General features: G+C 37.8%; 1 protein-coding gene across 1 annotated transcript in view; it reads right to left on the bottom strand.

Moving 5' to 3' along the window:
* Positions 1 to 1,181: 1,181 nt before the first annotated feature.
* Positions 1,182 to 20,627, bottom strand: part of LOC139133949 (interleukin 17-like protein) — a 68,138-nt gene continuing 48,692 nt past the window's right edge. The window contains exons 2-3 of the mRNA XM_070700771.1: positions 3,956 to 4,108; positions 1,182 to 2,576 (exon numbers count right to left, since the gene is read on the bottom strand). Of these exons, the coding sequence (XP_070556872.1) occupies positions 1,989 to 2,576; positions 3,956 to 3,970 (603 nt within the window). The 5' untranslated portion in view covers positions 3,971 to 4,108 and the 3' untranslated portion in view covers positions 1,182 to 1,988. The remainder of the gene's footprint in view (positions 2,577 to 3,955; positions 4,109 to 20,627) is intronic.

Genomic DNA, 20,627 nt, shown 5'->3' with positions numbered 1-20,627 from the left:
TTGAAAAGAAATAAGTCATTGGTCGTTTAATAATATATAACATTAATACTACACCAGTATTCCTGTTTGGCAAAGGTGGAATTTCATTTTTCACACTGTCATATTGCTCACCTACTGGTACTCGCGGTTTTGCACGAAGGATAAGGGAACGCTATACGTGCATACTTGGAAACTTGCCAATTTTCGTTGGGGGTGATAGTATCGGGGAACAGTGGGGAGAATTCAGGGAAATCCCCGATCAGTCCTCATTGTAGTTGTAGAGATATGCCAACGTTTACAAGCGCAACATTGCGCAAACCACTGCAGTAATTGATATCATCACGAATGCAAAGCTCTTTAAATTTACAATTCGTGAAATCCATCGCAATTCAATATCATTTAAGCATGAACTGTACTTTAAAATATGGTAGTTTATCAAGACGTTCCGTATTTCGACATTAAAATGTATTATATAGACGTTGTGTGGAGTTGAACGTGACCAGATTTAAACAATGCACTTCTCGTTGTGTAAAAGTAAACAAACAGCGACGTTTTCCAATCAAAATTGCAAATTGTCTTTAGAAGTGCTTTACGTGAAATGCTGCAAGGCGTTCAATGTATTACCATAGCGCCTTAAGGTCATCGTCGCAATAGTTTTTCCGTTTCATGCTATTTCAACGGTCACTGATTTGACTCGAATCATTGTCACATATGTGAGTGTCCAAATCTTCAATTTGCTTCCATTCGAACATCACTCTAATACTTTAAAATGTTCACATGGACTCAACGACTCGGACTACTTAGACAGTGATCACTTTCACAGCGTACCGTTACATTTACTATAGTAAAGCGTTTACGATTGCACTGTCTGCGTAACAGGGTCACAACATGCACAATGATCTAAGCTACCTACATCCGGGTTCAGCTACTGATCTAGTTCGTTTGATTCCTGGGTCAAAACATCGGATGTGACTGCTACCGAAACAGGAACTAATGTACTCTTTGAGTGAAACGTACACTCTACCTGAATAATGCTTCTGAGCGGTGTCGTATTTTGAATGGCGGCTACACGGAATAACATCAATGTGTAAGGTGTGCGGTCAATTGAATTGGGGAAACAAAAAAGGGAGGGGCAGTCTTAATAGAATAGGAATGAAGACAAAAATTGTTTCATGCTCGTCAATTTAATTGCGACTCTATAAACAGGTGAACAGAATACACGTTATTGCTTTATAGAAAAAAGACAGTAAACTTTTTTAAAAAGGATAAGTTCTCGAGTAAAAGAGCAAATATAGGTGAAGATCACATACGATTAATAGAATCTCTTTGACATTGCAAACAAGGAAAAAGCTTCTGCTACGAGTGAAACTTTTGTTATTAACACGTCGCATGAGAAACTTAGACTGCTTGCATGTTTGTTGATTATGTGGAAAATCAGGTATGAGTAATGATAACAAAAATAAAACACGCTGCGTATGTTAGTTTAATTTTAAGTGTCGCGTGTCGTTTTTGTCTCTCCAGTTCCTTTTTGAGACAGATTTGCTGACTGTGTCAAAATAGATGGCAATGTTGTAATACAGGAACATTTACAGCGAGTATAAAGTTAAGAAGAGCGGAATACAAAGTCGTATAAAGGTGTTTCCTTTTGTGCTAGCAGTGTTGCAATATCACTAACGTTATACGTCATACGATGACAACTTTGTGTACACCATAATGTGGTGTATTAACATTGGCCATATCAATTACCATGGCAACTAGTGAATTCTTTGTAAACCTTCGATGCGAAGAACATGGTATAACACTAACCTATAATATGCATTCTGAAAAATGAACGCTAAATAACTTGAACCAGTTTGGTCCCTAATACAACCTTTAAGCTCTAATTCAGCCTAGATATATCCCATCATTAACACGATAACGTATCTTTCTTAATACAGCTAGTATAGCTCTAATTTAGCCTAGATATGTCCTATCACCAACATGATAACATATCTTCCATAGCGTGCTTGTTAACCGATTATGCCTGGTGGAAGTTCCGGGGCTTGAGGGGCAGTGGGGAGATCATCATCGACGGATCTTTCAAGTGGGCGTAGACATGCACAGGCCACTGGTACATCAACCATTTCCAATTCGTATTTGTACAAACCATCCATACAGCCTTTCCTCCTCAATACCGGTATAGCCTGAGTGATTTGTTGACAGGTATTCAACAGATGGAAGCTGTTGTCGTCTGCGATGCAGTATTCACAGACGCAGTTGACAATGGTCAGAGTACGGGGTATTCTGTCCTCTTCCGTTTGGTACGAGTAGTAGTAAGGGCAGGTACTTCTATTCTCGGCGGGGGCATGGCCTGGATCTGCAATTTCTGTTGTGCATACAGGGGGAGGGGTCGGTGTCTGACCCCCTACTGGTAATGTGTTATTATCAAATGGAAGCATTCCGAACACATTTGTGTGGGGGTACATCGACAGCTTGTTGGCTTCGGATATTTGTTCGATATACGAATCTGTGCAAGTGTTACTGGTGACGTCACGTTTGATGGGACTGGCGTGAACCAATCCTACGAATGCCAGTAGAAGGGCGACGGCGATAGTTACCTGTGAATTAAAATTTAGGGAGAAGATTCCATTAAAGTCACAACTATTTTAAATATGTGTCATTATCTTTAGGCATAAAACAGTGAATGTTTCCGTTGACATACCCTGAGGAAATAAGGTTGGTCGGTCGAGAATTCATTTTTTATATTTTCATTTTTAATAGGATGTGACCCATAAAAATAGTCAAATTTGGCAAAATTATGCGTAAATATTGAAATTGCGAACAAAAATTTAAAGTTTGGAGGATTTAAAATAGGGTAGGTCGGGTTAAAGGAAACACACGTCAGTTTATTTGGCATAATTAATCCGTTAAGACGTTCTGAATTGTCTGTTGTTGAAACACCGATCTTCATAACTGGTAGGCTTGGGAACAAGTGGACTTATTAAGTTTCTAGACATGTGACTTTGACGTCATACTAAACCCACAAATCACGTTTAGAGGAAGGCTGAACAAATTTGTGTTGTCAGCCAATTCAATAAAGTATCAAAATCTATTCGATGGCAGTAATTGGACTGTACGATGACAGGAAATGGCAGTAATTCTGATGGTAATTCTGAAAAAATGGAGATCGGAGAATGATGTCATTCTCCAATCTTGAACATCAAGTTCCCTACTTTTGGAAAACAAGTAGAAGGAAGTTCAGAAAAGACGTCAAAATCTCAGTTGTAATACTACCATGTAACTAAGTCAACGTTTACATATACAGGTATTGAAACTTGTCTTTTGTATCGGATCATTCACGTGATCACCTCATATTTATAGATCAGGGAACTCACAGACGCTGTAGCTGGCTTTCCTCAGAGCTCAAGGAAGTGTAAAACTACCGAACAATGATTTTCTACTCGACAACACAATTTTAAAGACATGTAAACATTTAGGCGTGAATGAGTCCATCGAGTCTTTTGAGCAGGGCGATTTCATTAAAATGTAGACTGCATTCCTGAGTATCGACACAGACACACCTCTATGAGGGAGTGTAACTCCTGCCCTTTCAAATTTCACGTCCGTATGCTATCAATCAGCGAATAGTATTCTTTGCTATAAAATCTGAGAGGCTAAGCTACAATCTCTTGAAAATATATGTATGCCACAACGGTCTCTCAATTCTGTACAAAAATATGTTTAACCCTTTGAAATGCCAAAGTCAGTGTTGTCTCCTTTATAGAATATAAGCCTGCCATTTTTTTTTTCAGATCCAGACAATTTTTACCGATCTTTCCTAAAATGTTAATGAAAGACAGTATCCCATGAAAAGTGGTCAAAAATTATCAAATAAAATTACAGAAAAAATCATAAAAATTGGTGAAATGTTGCATCAAAATTTTGATGAAAAAAATTACAGCACTCAAAGGTATAGAGTATTGGTTAAAATACTTACGAAAGACATCTTCATTAGCCTTGCAAGTGATTCTCGTCAAGTTGCTCTGAAGGTTGGAGAGGGTTCGATGAAAGTCCAGCTTCTTGCACTCATATTTATACAGATCTTCGGAGGGCGTTTCTAAATAGTTTTCCAATGGTATAATCGAGGCACCTCAAAAATAAATGGAAATTCGAAGAAGAACGTCGACTGATGAGTCACTCGAGAAGCTATCCCCACTCTTTTCAACACGGCACAGGAAAATCCCCCAAATCTGGCAACCCGGGGATCATCTCTCCACGTCATCAATATCCTTCTTATCGTATTATAGGTAATGAGATGAATGTCACATGATCATATAAACGCCCAATAACTTGGGAGTTTAGACCTCACAGTTTTGCACGTCCTCCTAATATCAGAATGAAATATTTAAATAGAAACAGGAATATGTCTCAAAGAATTTTTAGAAAGGTGGGGAAGAATATGCAAAAACAAAAAAAAGATCTAAACTAATAAAAACACGCTTATAAATGCTAAATGTGTAATGGTGATTAGTCTTCAAACTAGGGAAATCTTTTGTAGCTTTTTATAGTTGTGATACCGAATAAAATGGCAAATGATCGTGTCTTCGAATTGGACTTCCACAAGGCTCTTCTCAGATGCAAAAAGTATTTGCCAAAGAGAGCCCACAAGGCTCTTCTCAGATGCAAAAAGTATTTGCCAAAGAGAGACAACTTGACGATTTGCTCCTTTGATCTTATAAAATGAAAATAATGTGTGTTTTTGTGTGTTTCTGTGTGTGTCTGTGTGTGTGTGTCTGCGAGAGAGGAAGTTTTAGAGTTGAGAGAGTTTGAGAGTCTAAGAGAGTTTGAGAGTTTGAGAGAGAGTGTGAGAGAGAGAGAGTTTGAGAGAGTTTGAGAGTTTGAGAGAGGAGAGAGTTGAGAGAGAGAGAGAGTTTGAGAGAGAGTGAGTTTGAGATAGAGTTTGAGAGAGAGTTTGAGAGAGTTGAGAGAGAGTTTGTGAGAGAGAGAGAGTGAGAGAGAGAGAGAGAGAGAGAGAGAGAGAGAGAGAGAGAGAGAGAGAGAGAGAGAGAGAGAGAGAGAGAGAGCATTCTAGTGCGTCATCTATGGTCAATACGTTCAATGGTATTAAACAGTGCATCGGAATGTAAAAAACGTCGAGCTTGATATTAAAGTCTGTCTAAACTCGTAAAAATAAAGTAAAATAACGCTCTATCACTCTACAAAACCCGTTGAACAAAATACGTTAGTTCTTTTGACAGAATTACAACATGAATTCAAATCGGAATACGAAGAAGGGTAGGTAAAATTGCATACGAGGTTTCACCTCGAAATAATAATACCATTTGGGCTCTATACAGCCAATTTTATGAAACATCTATAATTAATTCGCAAGAGTAATGACAGATAATTTCAAATTGCATGTTTCAGACATAACTACTAAATATTAACCCGTTCAATATAAAAACCATTAAACGAAGGTGTGTGTTATCAACAGGAACAAGGATGCGGACGTGCGCGTACGCGTTCCGACAACAAACAATAATGCGTCTTGACCGCACCTATAGTCTACACCCCTTTTCTTGAAAATATCACACTTATCATCCCATTCCTAGTGAGTTTATTCTTTACAGGGGCTTTGAATTTCGCCATACGGAAACTCTGACTACAAACGCCTTTTGATTCGATTTTCGTCACGTGCAATACTACATTAAAAGAGAAAAACACTTTGTATGGCCATGTGTATGGGATATTAATCTTTTCTGAATGGAACGGTCGGCGACAATGGAAGACATTCAAGTTGTCGGTAGAAGATTTTCCTGCTTCCCGACAAAAATCTCCCTGCTCGTTGTGGTAGTATAAAATACTCGCTGTTTCCGGTCAGAACATGTCCATTTTTGAAACCCAATGTATTTGTGTGGCTAGGCGCTCGTAGTTTACGGATGTTACTATTAGGGGTGGTCCATCATAACAAATTATAACACGGTTGAAAATGATTTGGGATAATTCGACAGTGTAGTAATGTTGATTTAATCTGCAAATGTAAGCTCATCTGCTTTTCTTTTTTGTAATCTACCTGTTTTATGGTTAAAACTTTTGATAAATTTGAACAATCAAAAGATCCAATTTTCCCAAATTAGTTCCAAATAATCGTGTTTTATGGTAAATATTTCTTCTTCAATTCAGAAAATACAATATCACAAAACCTATATCCAGTAATGTTGAACTTATTGCAGCAGTTTGTTTGGAAGATACAAACAAAATGTCTTAAAATAATCTAATAAGCGTATCTTTTTGTTGCCCTAATTTCTTTACGTATTGAAATTATTTTACCGGCCTGTGACATCATCTGATATTGTTTCTCTTTAGTTTTATCTCTTTAAGGACCTACTGAAATCGTAAACTTTACTAGAAATATGTAATGGTTTACTCAAGCTCCTAAACAAGCTAGAATAACATGTTGCTGGTCGACTTCATAATGAAATATTTGCTCATAAACTTCGTGAAATGACGATAAAAAGCGGTTGATCTTTACTTGACATTCATTTCCACATGATGAATAAAAGTAAATGATCATGAAATACAAATCAAGTTATTAACTACATTAATTTATAAACTGTGTTAATTTTATCTTCACCCTCGCATCAAAGTATGGGGGATAGTGAATTTTTCAACACAAAATGGTAAAAGTCTGTTTTAGTTAATGGTTCGTAAATCAGCGATAGCTAATCACGGACATATCTTTCAGAACAGAGGTCTAAACCCATAGGCCCAGCACCGCAAGACACAGTACATGTTTTGAATGTGTCTTAGTGTCGCCCTCGGCAATTGCGTCGAAGATACAACGCGTACATTCACTTTGTAGAACAGACTTTTCACATATACAGGCAGGGAGAATTTTGTCTTGCGACACCTCTCGAGGCCAAAACTAATCTTTGAAATGGGCAATCGCTGTGAAACTTCAAAATCATAAAAATCTATCGGGAAAGTCCAAGAAGATTTTGGGGCAGGAAGATTCAGAATAGACTGTCACTTGAAAATCTCAAGTCGCACGTGTTTTAAGGAAGTGTGTCACTCTCTTCGACAAAGTCGTAATTATTTGTACCGGTAATTCCAAATAGTCCAAATAGTAAAAGCTGAATTAACCAACTCGTTGCTAAAATAAATATAAGTCCGGATTTAAATTTATAATACAAACAGAAAAAAAACGCAGATCATTTTACTGTAGTCTATGTCAGAAAGCTGAACGTTTACGTTAAGATATTATTAAGTACAGAACGAAGACACTCTTCGTAGAACATTTTGGAAAGAATAGTACGAAGGCACTTTCTGTGGAATAAAGGCGCGGGAAAAACTTAGCGAATTCTGACGATGCTGTAGTCTGCCGAAAAAATTGTTTGATAAATCATGATAAGTGTGCAGGATGCAATATCTGCCGCTGAAGTATATGTTTTATTTAAGAATGAGTCATTTTGACAGTTTTACAATGCCTATTTGTGTCCAACTTTCTGTTAAAGTCCTCGGAGATTTATTGATAAATCTGTGCTTCACCTAAACGATAAGCTCCTTCACATCCTTGAGGTGTAACCTGGAAAATTTGGGGATGAAAACTTACAACAGACACCGACAAATATGTAGGCAAAAACTGCTACAGAAATAGAAAAGGTTGTTTTTAAGACGTCTGTTTAAAAATTTCCGCCTTAAGCCATTCTTCTGAAGACTCCTTCCTGGACATTGGAAGTTTTATCTTTTTCAGGTAAACAATCCAGGTTTATGAATAAACAGCTAAAGCATTTACGGCAAGCACAAATAAGGAAACTGCTGAAGTGTTTCCTGGCAAATGAAAACGCTTTTACTCAGGGAATTTTGAAAGAAGTCTTGACTTTGTTTTGCCGCTGATGCATTTATTGTCACTTGTTTATGGTAGGTAGTTGATATATATACTCTGAAGTTGCACAACTTCCCGTTCAGAAGACGCAAACACACGGTGTAGACAAGGTGCCACAGTTTGACTTTAAAACTTCGCCGTGTTTATCTGTTTATGTTACCTTCTGAAGTGAATCAAGGCAGGGACGAATGGAACGTTTGGTATGTACCAGAAACTTCAACTTTGTGGGAATAAGCATTATTAGCTAGTTTACAACGCTCGGTCGAAAGTTTCTCAAACTATCATCAATATCTATCGAATACCATCGGCGATTTGTTACTTGATATGGGAACGAATAAATGAATTTTTGCAAATTGTATAATTTCCTATCACAATGAAGTGATAATTGGTCATATACCTATGAGCATGTAGAACTGCGAACACGAAAAGAGAACGCATGATGACATATTGCTGAAAACAAATGGCAACGAAACATTGATCGTGTCTTCGTTCACAGTCCTGTCTCGTCAGTATATTTCAGGTATTACGGCGCCTCAAAACTGAAAGATTTAAATTCTGTTCAAACTCTCCTCAAGTAAACTTTAAACCATTCTCATCCAATGCCAAGAATGAAAATCAGGGGTCAAAGTGCAAGTTTGGGTTCTATTGAAACAAATTACCCTAAATTTGCCGATGACGGAAATTCAAAGTGCCCGCCATTCATGTGTTATCTCCGTTGGGAAAATTAAAGTTTCTATTTTCATAAAAAAAAGAAGATGATCAAATTTCATTACTCCTCGGGTTTCAAAATAAGTTCACACAAATGGCATATCGTAAAAGTATTGTAAACATTAAAAATCCGAATATCTGCCCAAAGGTCCAAGAAAAAAGCTACATTGATTTCATACCTGCCAATTTTGAGGAGTTTCGTCACAGCTTAGTCTGAAATATCACACTCATACTGTTACAACGAACGAAAGATGCGACGCTCCAAACTGTGGAGGTACCCTTTGAACAGTTTTTCGAACAGCCAAACTATAAAGACTTTCCCGCCCTTCTGCTTCTGTGGACTATTTTATAGACTGTATAGTAATAACGTTTTCACTGTCTCGTTTTGGGGTTGTGAAAGTCGAAAAATTAGGGTAGGCATAGGTTACAGGGACAATTTGGATAAAACACCGGTAAATTTCACGTAATTCGTTTCTCAAATCCAAAATGTTGCACGATGGACTCCGAGTTTTATCCTTGATGGAAGAGACTTTTGGCATATTAGCGTAGTGCGCCGTACAAGCATTCTAAATATTTTACATCTCAGTGACAAGCAATAGCACCCACACCACAGTGCCAAACTATCGTACCGCATAATTTGTGTTACCAAGTACCTTTTGCCAAAGTTCCAAAAGAAAAATCGTCGGCTCATACCCTCCAATTAAAATTCCACTTCATCACAACAGTGGTAAAATATAGCGTTACACCACCGTCCCTCCACCACGATGAAGGAGGGAATGTAGCTTCACCAATATCCAAGCCCCACGGTGTATGAGACTACCACAGTAGTATAAAGTTACGACTCTACATTGCAATAAAAACAAATGGCAAAATACTTCCTTATAGCTCCTTGTCCTTTTTTGGTAGTCCATACTATTTTTTTATCGAGTCTAATCCTAAAGCTAGCATAACCCCAACCCCAGACCCTGACAGGTTGAATTTTTGTGCTTCCGCTAAGAAACGCGCTCTAGTTAAAGTGATTTCGGGTAAGGGGTTTTAAGGAGGTCTTTGAAACGTCGGTCTACACACTGTATAGCAGAGCAGTGAATCGCAATTCCGCATTGTATCACCATGGCGCATGCGCAATATGTGGAAGGTTTTAGTAGTACATAAAAAATCATAGCTACCTCCATGTTTACGATGAAAACGTGCTCCAAGCTAGCCGCTGCAATTCAGTGATGAAATGTAGCATTAATTTAAGTGACGAGACAAGAATGTTCATATTGCGTGAATGTGCAAAAATCTGATCATGAATATGTACGATGACGTTTATTGCATTTCACTGTCTTCTGTACTTGAGTCCTTTTCTTACACGTTGGTTTTTTCAATCTCGTAATCTGCGAGCGATCACATCAAAGGATTACAATAATGCAACCTGATGTTTATTTTTTCCATTTGAACTTGACTTTCTCGCTATATACCTTACTACTTGTTTGTTTGTAAGCTTTTTTGGGTTGATTGTTTATATTTTAGTCATATATATTGATGATTTGTGATCTTTAATCAATCACGGAAAAAACTTCCGAGAAGCTTTTCGTCCATGTCATTAAATGTATAAACTTCTGAACTAAAGTTTTCGTGAGTTGAAATATTGGGTCACGTGTTGAACTGGTAACATTACAGTACCATTGCTGACAATGACATGGAGTTGCATACACCATCGCTAATGTTTTTGTTTTTCCAACTGTCGAAAATAGGTCAAATAGTCGTCATCCCTGGCATATTCACGCTTGTCATCGCGTGTTATGTCTTCAAAATATCTTCAATTTTTCAGTATTTTTGTTACATACAACACGATGAAAGCTAACACTGACATGTAACATGGCGGAGTTTTGTACACCACCAAAGGTTTGACAACCCTGTAACGTTTCGGAAAGGCCGCTGTTTGATTGTAAATTGCGTCTATGCATGCTTCTGATTGAATGAGATCTCAATCATGCTAAAATATCATCGGCGACGCCACTTAATTACTACCTCGAAATTAGATCTGCGTGAATAATTTGTGCTTTTTCAGTATTGCAGAGTGAAGGCAGAAATCAAGGTACAAATAAAATAAGGGTTATAGCACACTCACGTATAGCAATTTTCCAAAAATATTGTTTTAGAAGCCTGATAGCTTATTTTCAACATTGAAAGTTTTGCCATGATAAGGATATTTTACAATCCTTTGACCCCCGTCCTCTTCGTTCCGATGCGTAATATGGCCAAAAGTAGAACTCGTGGAGATAATGTTGATGAAGACGGAAAATCATAGTCATAAAAAACGTGTCAAACGATTTGCAAATTTTGCTGGCAATAATCCTGAAAATAGTGTGCGTGCATATCTTTCATATATTCGTTTGGGTTTTTACAAAGTATTCCTTTCCTCCTCAGTACCGGGTTCCGATCTACACAGATTTCTCACGATTTTACGTTCTTTTCAATTCCAACAAGTCAAGTTGACTTAGAGGGAAAAGGTACTTAAGATAAGACATGGAAGCACCTCATAAATATGATTTACATCAATGGTAATAAACATGGCTGTTCGCGCATGAGCACAGCAATATTTCGGTGAACTTTGCTCGGTATAGGCGGAACAGGTATATGTACGAGTGCAAAGAGAATAGTTACGCGTGAATGTTACTGGAGATGTGCTCCGGCTCACAGAGCTACAATTCTTGGAAGTAATTGTATCTTCGAAAAATTGAGGACCGACCCTGTTTGGATTTCATACATGTTCACAAGTGATCGTCGGCAGAAGAATGGTAGACTTTCTCAGTAGATAAGTATGACACATATCACTATTTTACAGTACACTCGAGACCAACAGAAAGATCCCCTAAAAGTTTACAAAGTTTGTCGTTGGTCTTGACTGTGCGCTCGATGTCGTGAGGTGTCGTCAGTAATGTTTTAACGACTTCCCCAAGTTTACCCCACGTTGCTGTGGGTTCAAAGGTCAACAAGCGTTTTATTCCTACCCTTTTGTTCCTTAAACAAGAGAAACTCACAGTTTCGTCACGAATTACACGAACTTAGTCTCGTAATTATCTAGTCTGCGGGCAAAGCAACGTTAGAAGGATCTTCTTTATCTCTAATGTCGAAATATTTACCTGTAGACTTGCTATCTCTCGTCCCTGGCTACACAGAAATGTAGCCGAGCAGTCTGTGACCAATTGGTTAAGTGACTGGTTTCTGAACCACGTCGAACGTATTTTCCCGGACCGGTCATTTATTTGTCTTTTACCTGTCTATCGTACCTGGATAAGGTGCTAGCTATACGATAACTCGTCATTCATCTATCAAGGAAATAGATTTAAAGGAAATGGTAACTATTTAAAGCTGAGTGGAAATTCGACTTGCTATTTAAAACTGAGTGGAAATTCGAATTGCTTGAGCTCAGTTTTTTCTGTTATATGTACTACACCACCGGATCATTGCGTACCAAAGAGGCTATGGAAATCAGTAAGACAGCAAACACATCCGTTTAGTGATTTGAGCTTTCATGAAGGAAACACTCACATCAGTACGAGTAAATTCATTTATCAAACATTTCAATAAATCTGACTGAAATATCTTGACATATTTTCCGTAAAATCACTTTAGAAACCCTATGTTAATCATTGCTTGGAGTAATATAGAAATTTCATTCGTTTTGGCGTAAATTTGGAAGACTTCGATATGGCCGCGGCTGACTTATGTGAACCATTCCGTGATCTTGACATTAGGACATTTAAAGAAAATTCTTTGATTGCCGTACGTTGGATTTTTGAAAACCTACCAGCCAGCCAGGGAAAAAACACAGGCAGAAAACACAAGTGTATTAACATAAGCTCATTTTTTATGTAGTATCTTTTGGAAAAATAATATTTTTATTTGTAATAGTGTTAACATTGTTCTCTGAAAACCTATAAGCACGCGGACAGCAAACAAAGAATTTTATTTAAAACGCATTATTATCAATTAATTTTTTCTCGAATTGTATTATCTTGTCAAAGTAGATCGGAGAAAACAAAATTCTTCATCACGTATAGTTGTGAAGATTAGCATAACAATTGTTAAACTAACGGACTCAGGCCCTTTGCGCTTGCTAGAATATTGCATTGTGGGATATGTGTATAGTATTATAGGGGAACCAGGAGAAGCGTCACTGTTGTATGTTTGGCAACTGGTCTACTTTGGACTAGTTTGTTGTGGGTGAGCACTTTCCAGGTTTGTGAACAATATAATAGACATGTGTTGCATGTGAGCTCTTGTTTCGTGTGTGGGTCATACATAAAATTAAACCTTCAAGCTAGATGCAGTCGTTAGCTATGGATAAATTGAATAAAGAGGAAAGATTGTCCACAATATTGTGAATTTTGATCCAGGGACAATTGTTCTCGTCAAATTTGATTTGTGGTCGCACATTGTGATTTGGCCCGCCAGCAGTGGAAAACACTGCCTAATTTCGTCGTAAACTGTAAACGGCTGAAAGTAGCGAGTAACATCACTATATTAAAGAAATTCATATCGGTACTTTGATTTGATGAGTATAAATGAAAAAACAAAATGCCAGATGAAAATGGCTTTATAGGATACGTTTTTCTAATATCACAAAATTAACAGGAAGCAGTGTGTGAAGAAACAGTTATCACGGACCAGTCGTAATAAAATACACCGCCTTTTGCCTATAGATGGCTAGATGGATATAATTACTAATAAGGTAGAACGCCTTGGGGACAGATAGTCGGACTGTCAAATTTCTACAATTCTTTTCTAATCTACCGCTTGTGGGGGCTAATTTTAAAACTTTTGGATAAAGAAAAAACTTTAACCGTCTTAGTTTTCCGAAAATCCAAAATTTAATTTTGTCTCATAGAGTTAACACAGGAATGGCGGCCACTTTGAATTCCAAATATCGCAAAATGTTGGGTTATTTGTTTCGCTGGTTCCAAACTTTTCAAAATGACCCAGATTTTTGTTGTTAATTTGCTAAGGAAATGGTTGAAAGTTTCATTCAGGAAAGTTTGAACAAAAGTTTAAGTCTTTCACTTTTGAGGCGAATACTGCCTCAAACGAAATCAGTTGTAAGCAAGATGAGATTTTGACCGACTTAACACTTCATTTTGTGCCTGTTTTGTAAATAATTCTAATGATTCTGTAAACAGAAAAACTGTGGACATGGAATCAACTTAATTTTTGAAAAGCACGATAAGGATGCAAGGCAGTGGATTCTTGAAATACCGAGGGTAATGTATGAAGATCGGCTTATCTGATGCCAAACGTGTTTGGAGAAGTTGGACGAAGGTATGTCACTATTTCTTTCATGAAAGGAATGATGGACGAAATCCTTGACTTGATCAGAAGGCTGTGTGGTATGACGACAAAACATGGAATTACAGGAAGGGGCAAAGCTGCTAAAGGATGAATTTCCAGATAAATAGAGAAGTGAGAAAATGGAGGTTATGCGTGCGGACATGTCTTGTGTTGAACACACAGAATAAAACAAATTGTCTGAACAAATGAGCCCATCGCAATACTTTCCACTGGAAAATGTTGGCCGTTTGATAACAGTTGTATCGAAACATTTCAAAAGAAAATCGCATAGTTCACTCGCGTTGTCATTGAATTATATCTCTCGGTTGTCATCTGCATTTTGCAAACTAAGGCGAACAGAAAATAAAAAATGTGTTTCCGGAAACGTGCCTCCGAAAATTAGGGTGGGTAGGTAGGTCGAACGAAATATATTTTTATTTTTGTTTTTGTCGAATGAGATCCATTCAAAACACTAAAACTCAGACAATTTACTCATTTTTTTATTTTGAAATGTGAAAAAAGTGTCTAGGTTCGGCCGCGTTTTCTAGGACAGATCGGATTCCCGGAAACACACGTATTTTTTTTTTTATTTGGCCTAAATAAATATATTTGTTTTTCAATAGATGGCATTGCGTCGCATGACCAATGCAGGGATATCCCTTTTACGTCATAATGATGATTATTCCTACTTCGGCGAAGTCAGTGTTGTCCTTAGAAGCCGGGTACCGGGTAAATAACCCGGCTGTTTTGCATTTTTTCCCGGCTACTTTTAACGTCATTAGATTATTTTTATAGACTCTATTATAGACCTGTAATTTCGGGATTGCACTGCCAGCTGTTAGACGGCACACGTACACGTACGATCAGCAGTTTCGCGACCCCTTTCCCCGCATGGAACTGCACAAACATAAAACAGTTTCTAAATACCCGTTTGTGGCTTTTTGAGCCCGATCTTTTATTTGTTAAATAGTGTGATTGGCTGATGGACGCGCCTATGGTGTTGTCTTTGTTACGAGCAGTGTAATTGGTTTGATTAGTATGAAGGTCATCTTTTAGGTCATGATTTTTAGCAATGACGTCAAAAAGAAATGTGGTGTCGACCACTGGCATCTTGCCGATGGAAAATTTTTTCCCGAAGAAAGCCCGTTCGAAAGGTATACTTAATTCCAAAAATATATTTAGTTTATGTATGAAAAACTTCAATTTCGCTGAATTTGTGAGAAAAAAGCGCCGAAAAGATGTGATTTTGATCGACGATTCGAAGTTCATGAGACTGTAGCTAGTTCTCCGCCGCCGCGCTGGCTGCAAACGTCAAGGTCACTACGAGTATGATCTTCTTAACAAGTCAAGTTATTCTCAGAGCAATACCGACATTTTCTAGATTTAAAACAAAATGAGCTAAAACTGATTTTTTTAGAAGCAACTGTTTATTTGAATGGGTATTTTTTCATTGATTATTTTTACGTACTAGGAAACCACGGTCACAGGCATGTGTGTTGCTGAACGTTGCCGACCGGCGCATCATCGTCACGCGTACGGCTCACGGCTTCACCGTGGCGCTGATCCCCTGGCTTCAATTTCCGACTGCGCCTCTCCATGTTGTCCGTGTTGGGTTGCCCGATAGTGTATTTCGATGGACCCTCTGAATCATTTTTTTCACGGACTCGTGGAGCAAATTTGAAAGAAAATAGAGTTGTTTCCTTCCGACGACATGCTGCATATCTGCTTTGATCAAAGCTGGGGACAGCGAGACGCGTTGATCGTGCGCGGTTTGCATTTAATTTGTTGCTACATTTCTGTCAATCACTCACTTTGTGTCAGAAGTTTCAGAAACTATCGCTAGCCTGAAAATTAGCAACGTAGTAAGTTCATAGGCACAACTGACATGGTAACGTACCTCGGACTCGACGATGCCGATTTTTCAGACTACACTCAGAGAATCCGAAACTTTCCACACAAAATGAATGATTGACAGAAATGTTGCAACACTCACTCATCTCACTCATCTCACGTACTCGTCTCGTCTGGTTGTCGCCTAAGCTCAGTCGCGGAGAGTCCTTTCGCAAACATTTTACTATTATCGTTTGCGTATAGAAAACTCATAACAATGAAAAAATGGGTAGAGACTCAATCCAATGCGTAATATTATTACGTATTGATCGACTCTACGCATTTTTCTTTGTTATGAGTTTTCTATATACATGTACACATTTTTTTCGTAAATGCGAACACTGTAACAGTGAATTATCTTACCGATGTTTTTCATAACAAAAGCGAATTTGTTTTGATTAGAATAGAATGAGTTTGATGGTTTTGGGGAAACTACTATGTGGTAATGAAGAATGGGAAATGAGCAATGAAATGAGCAGACAGCGGGTAATTTAAGATTAAATGTTACATCTTCACTGCAAATAAAACCATAAGTGTGTCATACAAACAAAACAAAATCATGTTTGTTTGTTTTGTTGTATGTGAGCCACGTCTAAGACACAAAACAAAAGTACTGTTTCAGTCTCAGGTAAATGTCACCTCAGATGCCACCAGAGAACACCATTTCCACTCCAAAATTTCATTTTTCGCCTTGCGAGAGGGGGGACACCCCCCTCTCGCGCTCTTCCCCCCTCGTTCGCTACGCTCACTCGCTGCTCGGCCGCTTCGCTTCCTCGCAGTCCACCCGTCTACTTTCTTAATTACCCGGCTACTTTTAAATATAAGGACAACACTGACTTCGACAGACTGAGCTAATGGCTGTAAAGCCCCCCTCCTCCCTCCTCAAAGTCTGTACACTTTATCGTTGATCTTGACTGTGCGGTCAAAGTCGTGATGTGCTGTCAGTAATATTTTAACTGAACTTCCGTCAGCTTACCTCACGTTGCTGTGGGTTCAAAGGTCAACAAGTGTTTTATTCCTACCCTTTTGTTCCTTAAACAAGAGCTGCTCACAGTTTCGTCGAGAATTAAACGAACTTTGTCTGGTAATTATGTAGTCTACAGGCAACTTCAACGTTACTTATAATCTCTCCATTAGCGATCGAAATGTCTTCTGGCAGACTGTCTGGTCTGAATAAAGTGTATACCGTGTAACGTTAAATAACGCGTCCATTTATCTCTATCAACGTCTTCTCTGGAAAGGCATGTTTGTAGACAACTAGATAGTTATCTCTAACAGACTAGTGGTGTTCCTTTTAGTCAAATAGCTGTTTACTGAAACATCTTGCATACTATTTCTCAACCATTTCATTGTAAAAATGGTAACCTCAGGATCGGAAGGCCGACTTATATGACTAATTCTTGTGATTTAAAAATTATCAATTATATGGTTAGGCAAATGACGTCATCTTATGGAAATAGATACGGTAAAAGAAAAGTCATCATTAAGTGTGGTTGTTAAGATTTGAATAAACGTTGAAGCAGTCGATTCAGGTCCGTAGTGAGAATATTGAATTGTATAATTAGTGTAACGGTATGCCAGGAACTAGGAGCTGTGTCATCGGTATTTTGTTTGGCCATGTCTCAGTGTTTGACTATTTCGTTGTTTGTGAGCACTTGCGTTGTGCCTGAGCACTTGCGTTGTGTGTAAGAGATGTGGACATTTAGATTGTAAGGCAAAAAAGTGTTTTGTTTCCCGTCATCGCGCGTGTCGTGTGAAAACATGCACGTCACGACTTTTTCTGATTTGAAAAAGGAAAAATCATGAAATAATAAAAATAAAAACGAGCGCCGAATACAACATAACATCTTCATGTGAATTCATACTATCGATCAGTTGATATGTGCAATAAATATTCTGAAATGTTCCTCAGGTTAGTTTCTTTCAATGGCAGCCATTTACTTTATGGCAGACATGTTTGAATTCCTCCAAAAGGGGGTTGGCTATTTTTTTTTAAAAAAATAGATAAAAAAGAAATTTGCATGACTGCATCATTTTTTAATCTACGTTTGGATGTAATTGTTAGCTTCATATAAACAAGATGGGGTGGGTTGTCGGCAGTATCGTGAAATTTTGCACTGGTAGTTTTGCTAATCCAGGGACAAACATCTTAGGATCATCAAATTCGAAATAAGACGCGTATTGCGATTAGAATGGCGCGGTTTAACTGTTCCTTCACCCACGGAGGGGCTGTGGGTTATTGGATGAAAAACATGTTTGGATGACCAAGCATGGACAGAGTGTAGTTTCAAGGAGGTACGTCACTTTCTGTTTTATGACAGGAACGGATGAAATCCCTAACTTGATCAGAATGTTGTGATGGTTTGACGACAAAACATGGAAATTGCAGGAAGAAGGGAAGGTGTCTAAATGTTAAAATTCTAGATGAAGAGAGAAATGAAAAGATGGAGGATAATAAGCCATGAATTGTGTTGACAGCAATGAATTAAATGGGGGTAATGAAGAGATAACCCCGTCGCATTACACTGGAAAAAGTTAGCCGTTTGATAACAGTGATATCGAAACATTTCAAAAGACATTGCGTAGTTTACTTACGTCATCATTGCATATATCTCGTGGTTGTCACGTGCATTTTGAACACTAAGGCCAAATCAAAACAGTGTGCTTTTCCGTAAACATGTCTCCGAAAATTAGGGTACGTAGGCAGGTCGGACGAAATTTATTTCTATTTTTATTTTTGTCGGCTAAGACCTATTAACTACTGTAAAAAAATTTCGAAATTTGGAAAAAGTATCAAGGGTCAGCCGCTTTTTCCAGGGCAAATCGAATTACTGGAAACACGTATTTTTTGTTTGGTCTAAATAAACATATTTGTTTTTCAATAGTTTGCATTACGTCATAAGACCAATGCAGGGATGTCCCTTATACCTTCCTAAAAATTGGACATCATGATGACTTGGATTATTCCCACTTCGGACAGACCGAGGGAATAGCTGTAACTCCCCCCTCATAGTCCCCCCCCCCTCATAGTCTGTAAACTTTATCGTTGATCTTGACTGTGCGCTCAAAGTCGTGATGCATCGCCAGTAATATTTTAACTGAACTTCTCTCAGTTTACCTCACGTTGCTGTGGGTTCAAAGGTCAACAAGCGTTTTTATTCCTACCCTTTTGTTCCTTAAACAAGAGCTACTCAAAAGTTTCGTTGAGAATTACACGAAGTTGATTTCGTAATTATCTAGTCTGCGGGCAACTTCAACGTTACTTATATTTTCTAATCTCTCCATTAGCTATCGAAATGTCTTCTGGCAGACTGTCTGGTCTAAATAACATGTCCCATTCCATGTGACCAACGTCTTCTCTGGATAGGCGATGTTTGTAGAAAACTAGATGGTTTATCTCTGACAGACTAGATGTTTCTTTAGTCAAATAGCTGTTTACTTAAACATTTTGCCTACTATTTCCCAACCGGCTGTTTATTTGCCTCCGTACCTGCCATATAGATATATCAAACCTTCATAGCTAAGTACTCTAATATCCAACAAAATACTTTGTCGTTCTACGATCAAGGAAATAAATTTAATTAAGCTGTAGCTATTTTAGAGTTGAAGGAAATTTTTCAAAGTTGTTTGTGATCAGCATTTTAAGCTCACGTGTTACACACGTGACCTAATGTCGTAGCGATGTCTGTGGGTGTATGTGTGTGTGTGTGTGTTCTGTGTGTCTGTCTGTCGATTTACGCGATAACTCAAGAACGCATAAACGAATTCAAGTCAGATTTGGTAGACAGCTATCACATGCTAATGACAAGAACTGATAAGATTTTGGTTAGTGTGCACGTGGCTTGCATATTAATGAAGTTATGGACAGTCATTTTTTTACATACACGTAATGCTTTCCTATGGAGACAGTAATGACAGTGTCGACATATATCAAGAACTACTGCACAAAATTTTATGAAACTTTTCGCAGATGACAATCTCATAACATTATGATGACACTGTGAATGTCACGTCAATTATCTGCCCATTTGCATGTTTAATGAACTTTTGTAATTAGTGATATAATTCCGAAATTCCTACACCAAATTTGATGATACTTGCTGCAAATATTGATCTGATAGATATCTAATTGTACTGAGAAGCATTGAGCAGTGTCAAGTTGATAAATAATCCATTTGCATATTAAATGAAGTTTTGTAATTAGTGATATAACTCCGAGAGTATTCTGCGAAACTTGATGAAACCTGCTATATATAATGATCTGACAGGTATTTGATTGTTCAGTGAAGCGTACTACTATATGAACATGTTGTAAACCACGTGAGCACATTCAGTTCACATCTAGTTTTCTCTTACTACATCAATGTAATCTAGGGATCACCACTTTACAAAGTGCCTATGGAAGTCAGTGACACACCCGTTCAGTGATTTGAGTTTTCATTGAGAAGTAGATCGGCAAGCAACGCTACCAAGAAGACTCATCGATCAAGCATCTAAATAGATTTAATTTAAATAATCTCATATTTTGCCATGAAATTATCTTAGAAATCCTACTTAAATTTCTATTCGGAGAAATATGGAAATTACATACTTTTGATTGTAGAAATAGTAGACTTCAGGATTGGAAGACCGACCTATATGAAAGATTTGGTGATTTAAAAATTATTATCAATTATACGGTTAGGCGAATGACGTCATCTTATGGTAGTAGATAGGGTAAAAGAAAATTCATTTTAAGTATGCTTGTTAAGATTTGAATTAAAACGTTGAAGCAGTGGATTCAGGTCTGTAGCGAGAATGTTGAATTGTATAATAAGTGTAGATGTATATATAGACCCAGGGGATGTGTCATCGGTATTTTATTTGGCCACGT

Source organism: Ptychodera flava, chromosome 5, assembly GCF_041260155.1.
Source record: "Ptychodera flava strain L36383 chromosome 5, AS_Pfla_20210202, whole genome shotgun sequence".
Classification (NCBI taxonomy): domain Eukaryota; kingdom Metazoa; phylum Hemichordata; class Enteropneusta; family Ptychoderidae; genus Ptychodera; species Ptychodera flava.
The sequence above is the reverse complement of the archived record's forward strand: the minus strand, read 5'-3'. Positions and strand labels throughout refer to the sequence as shown.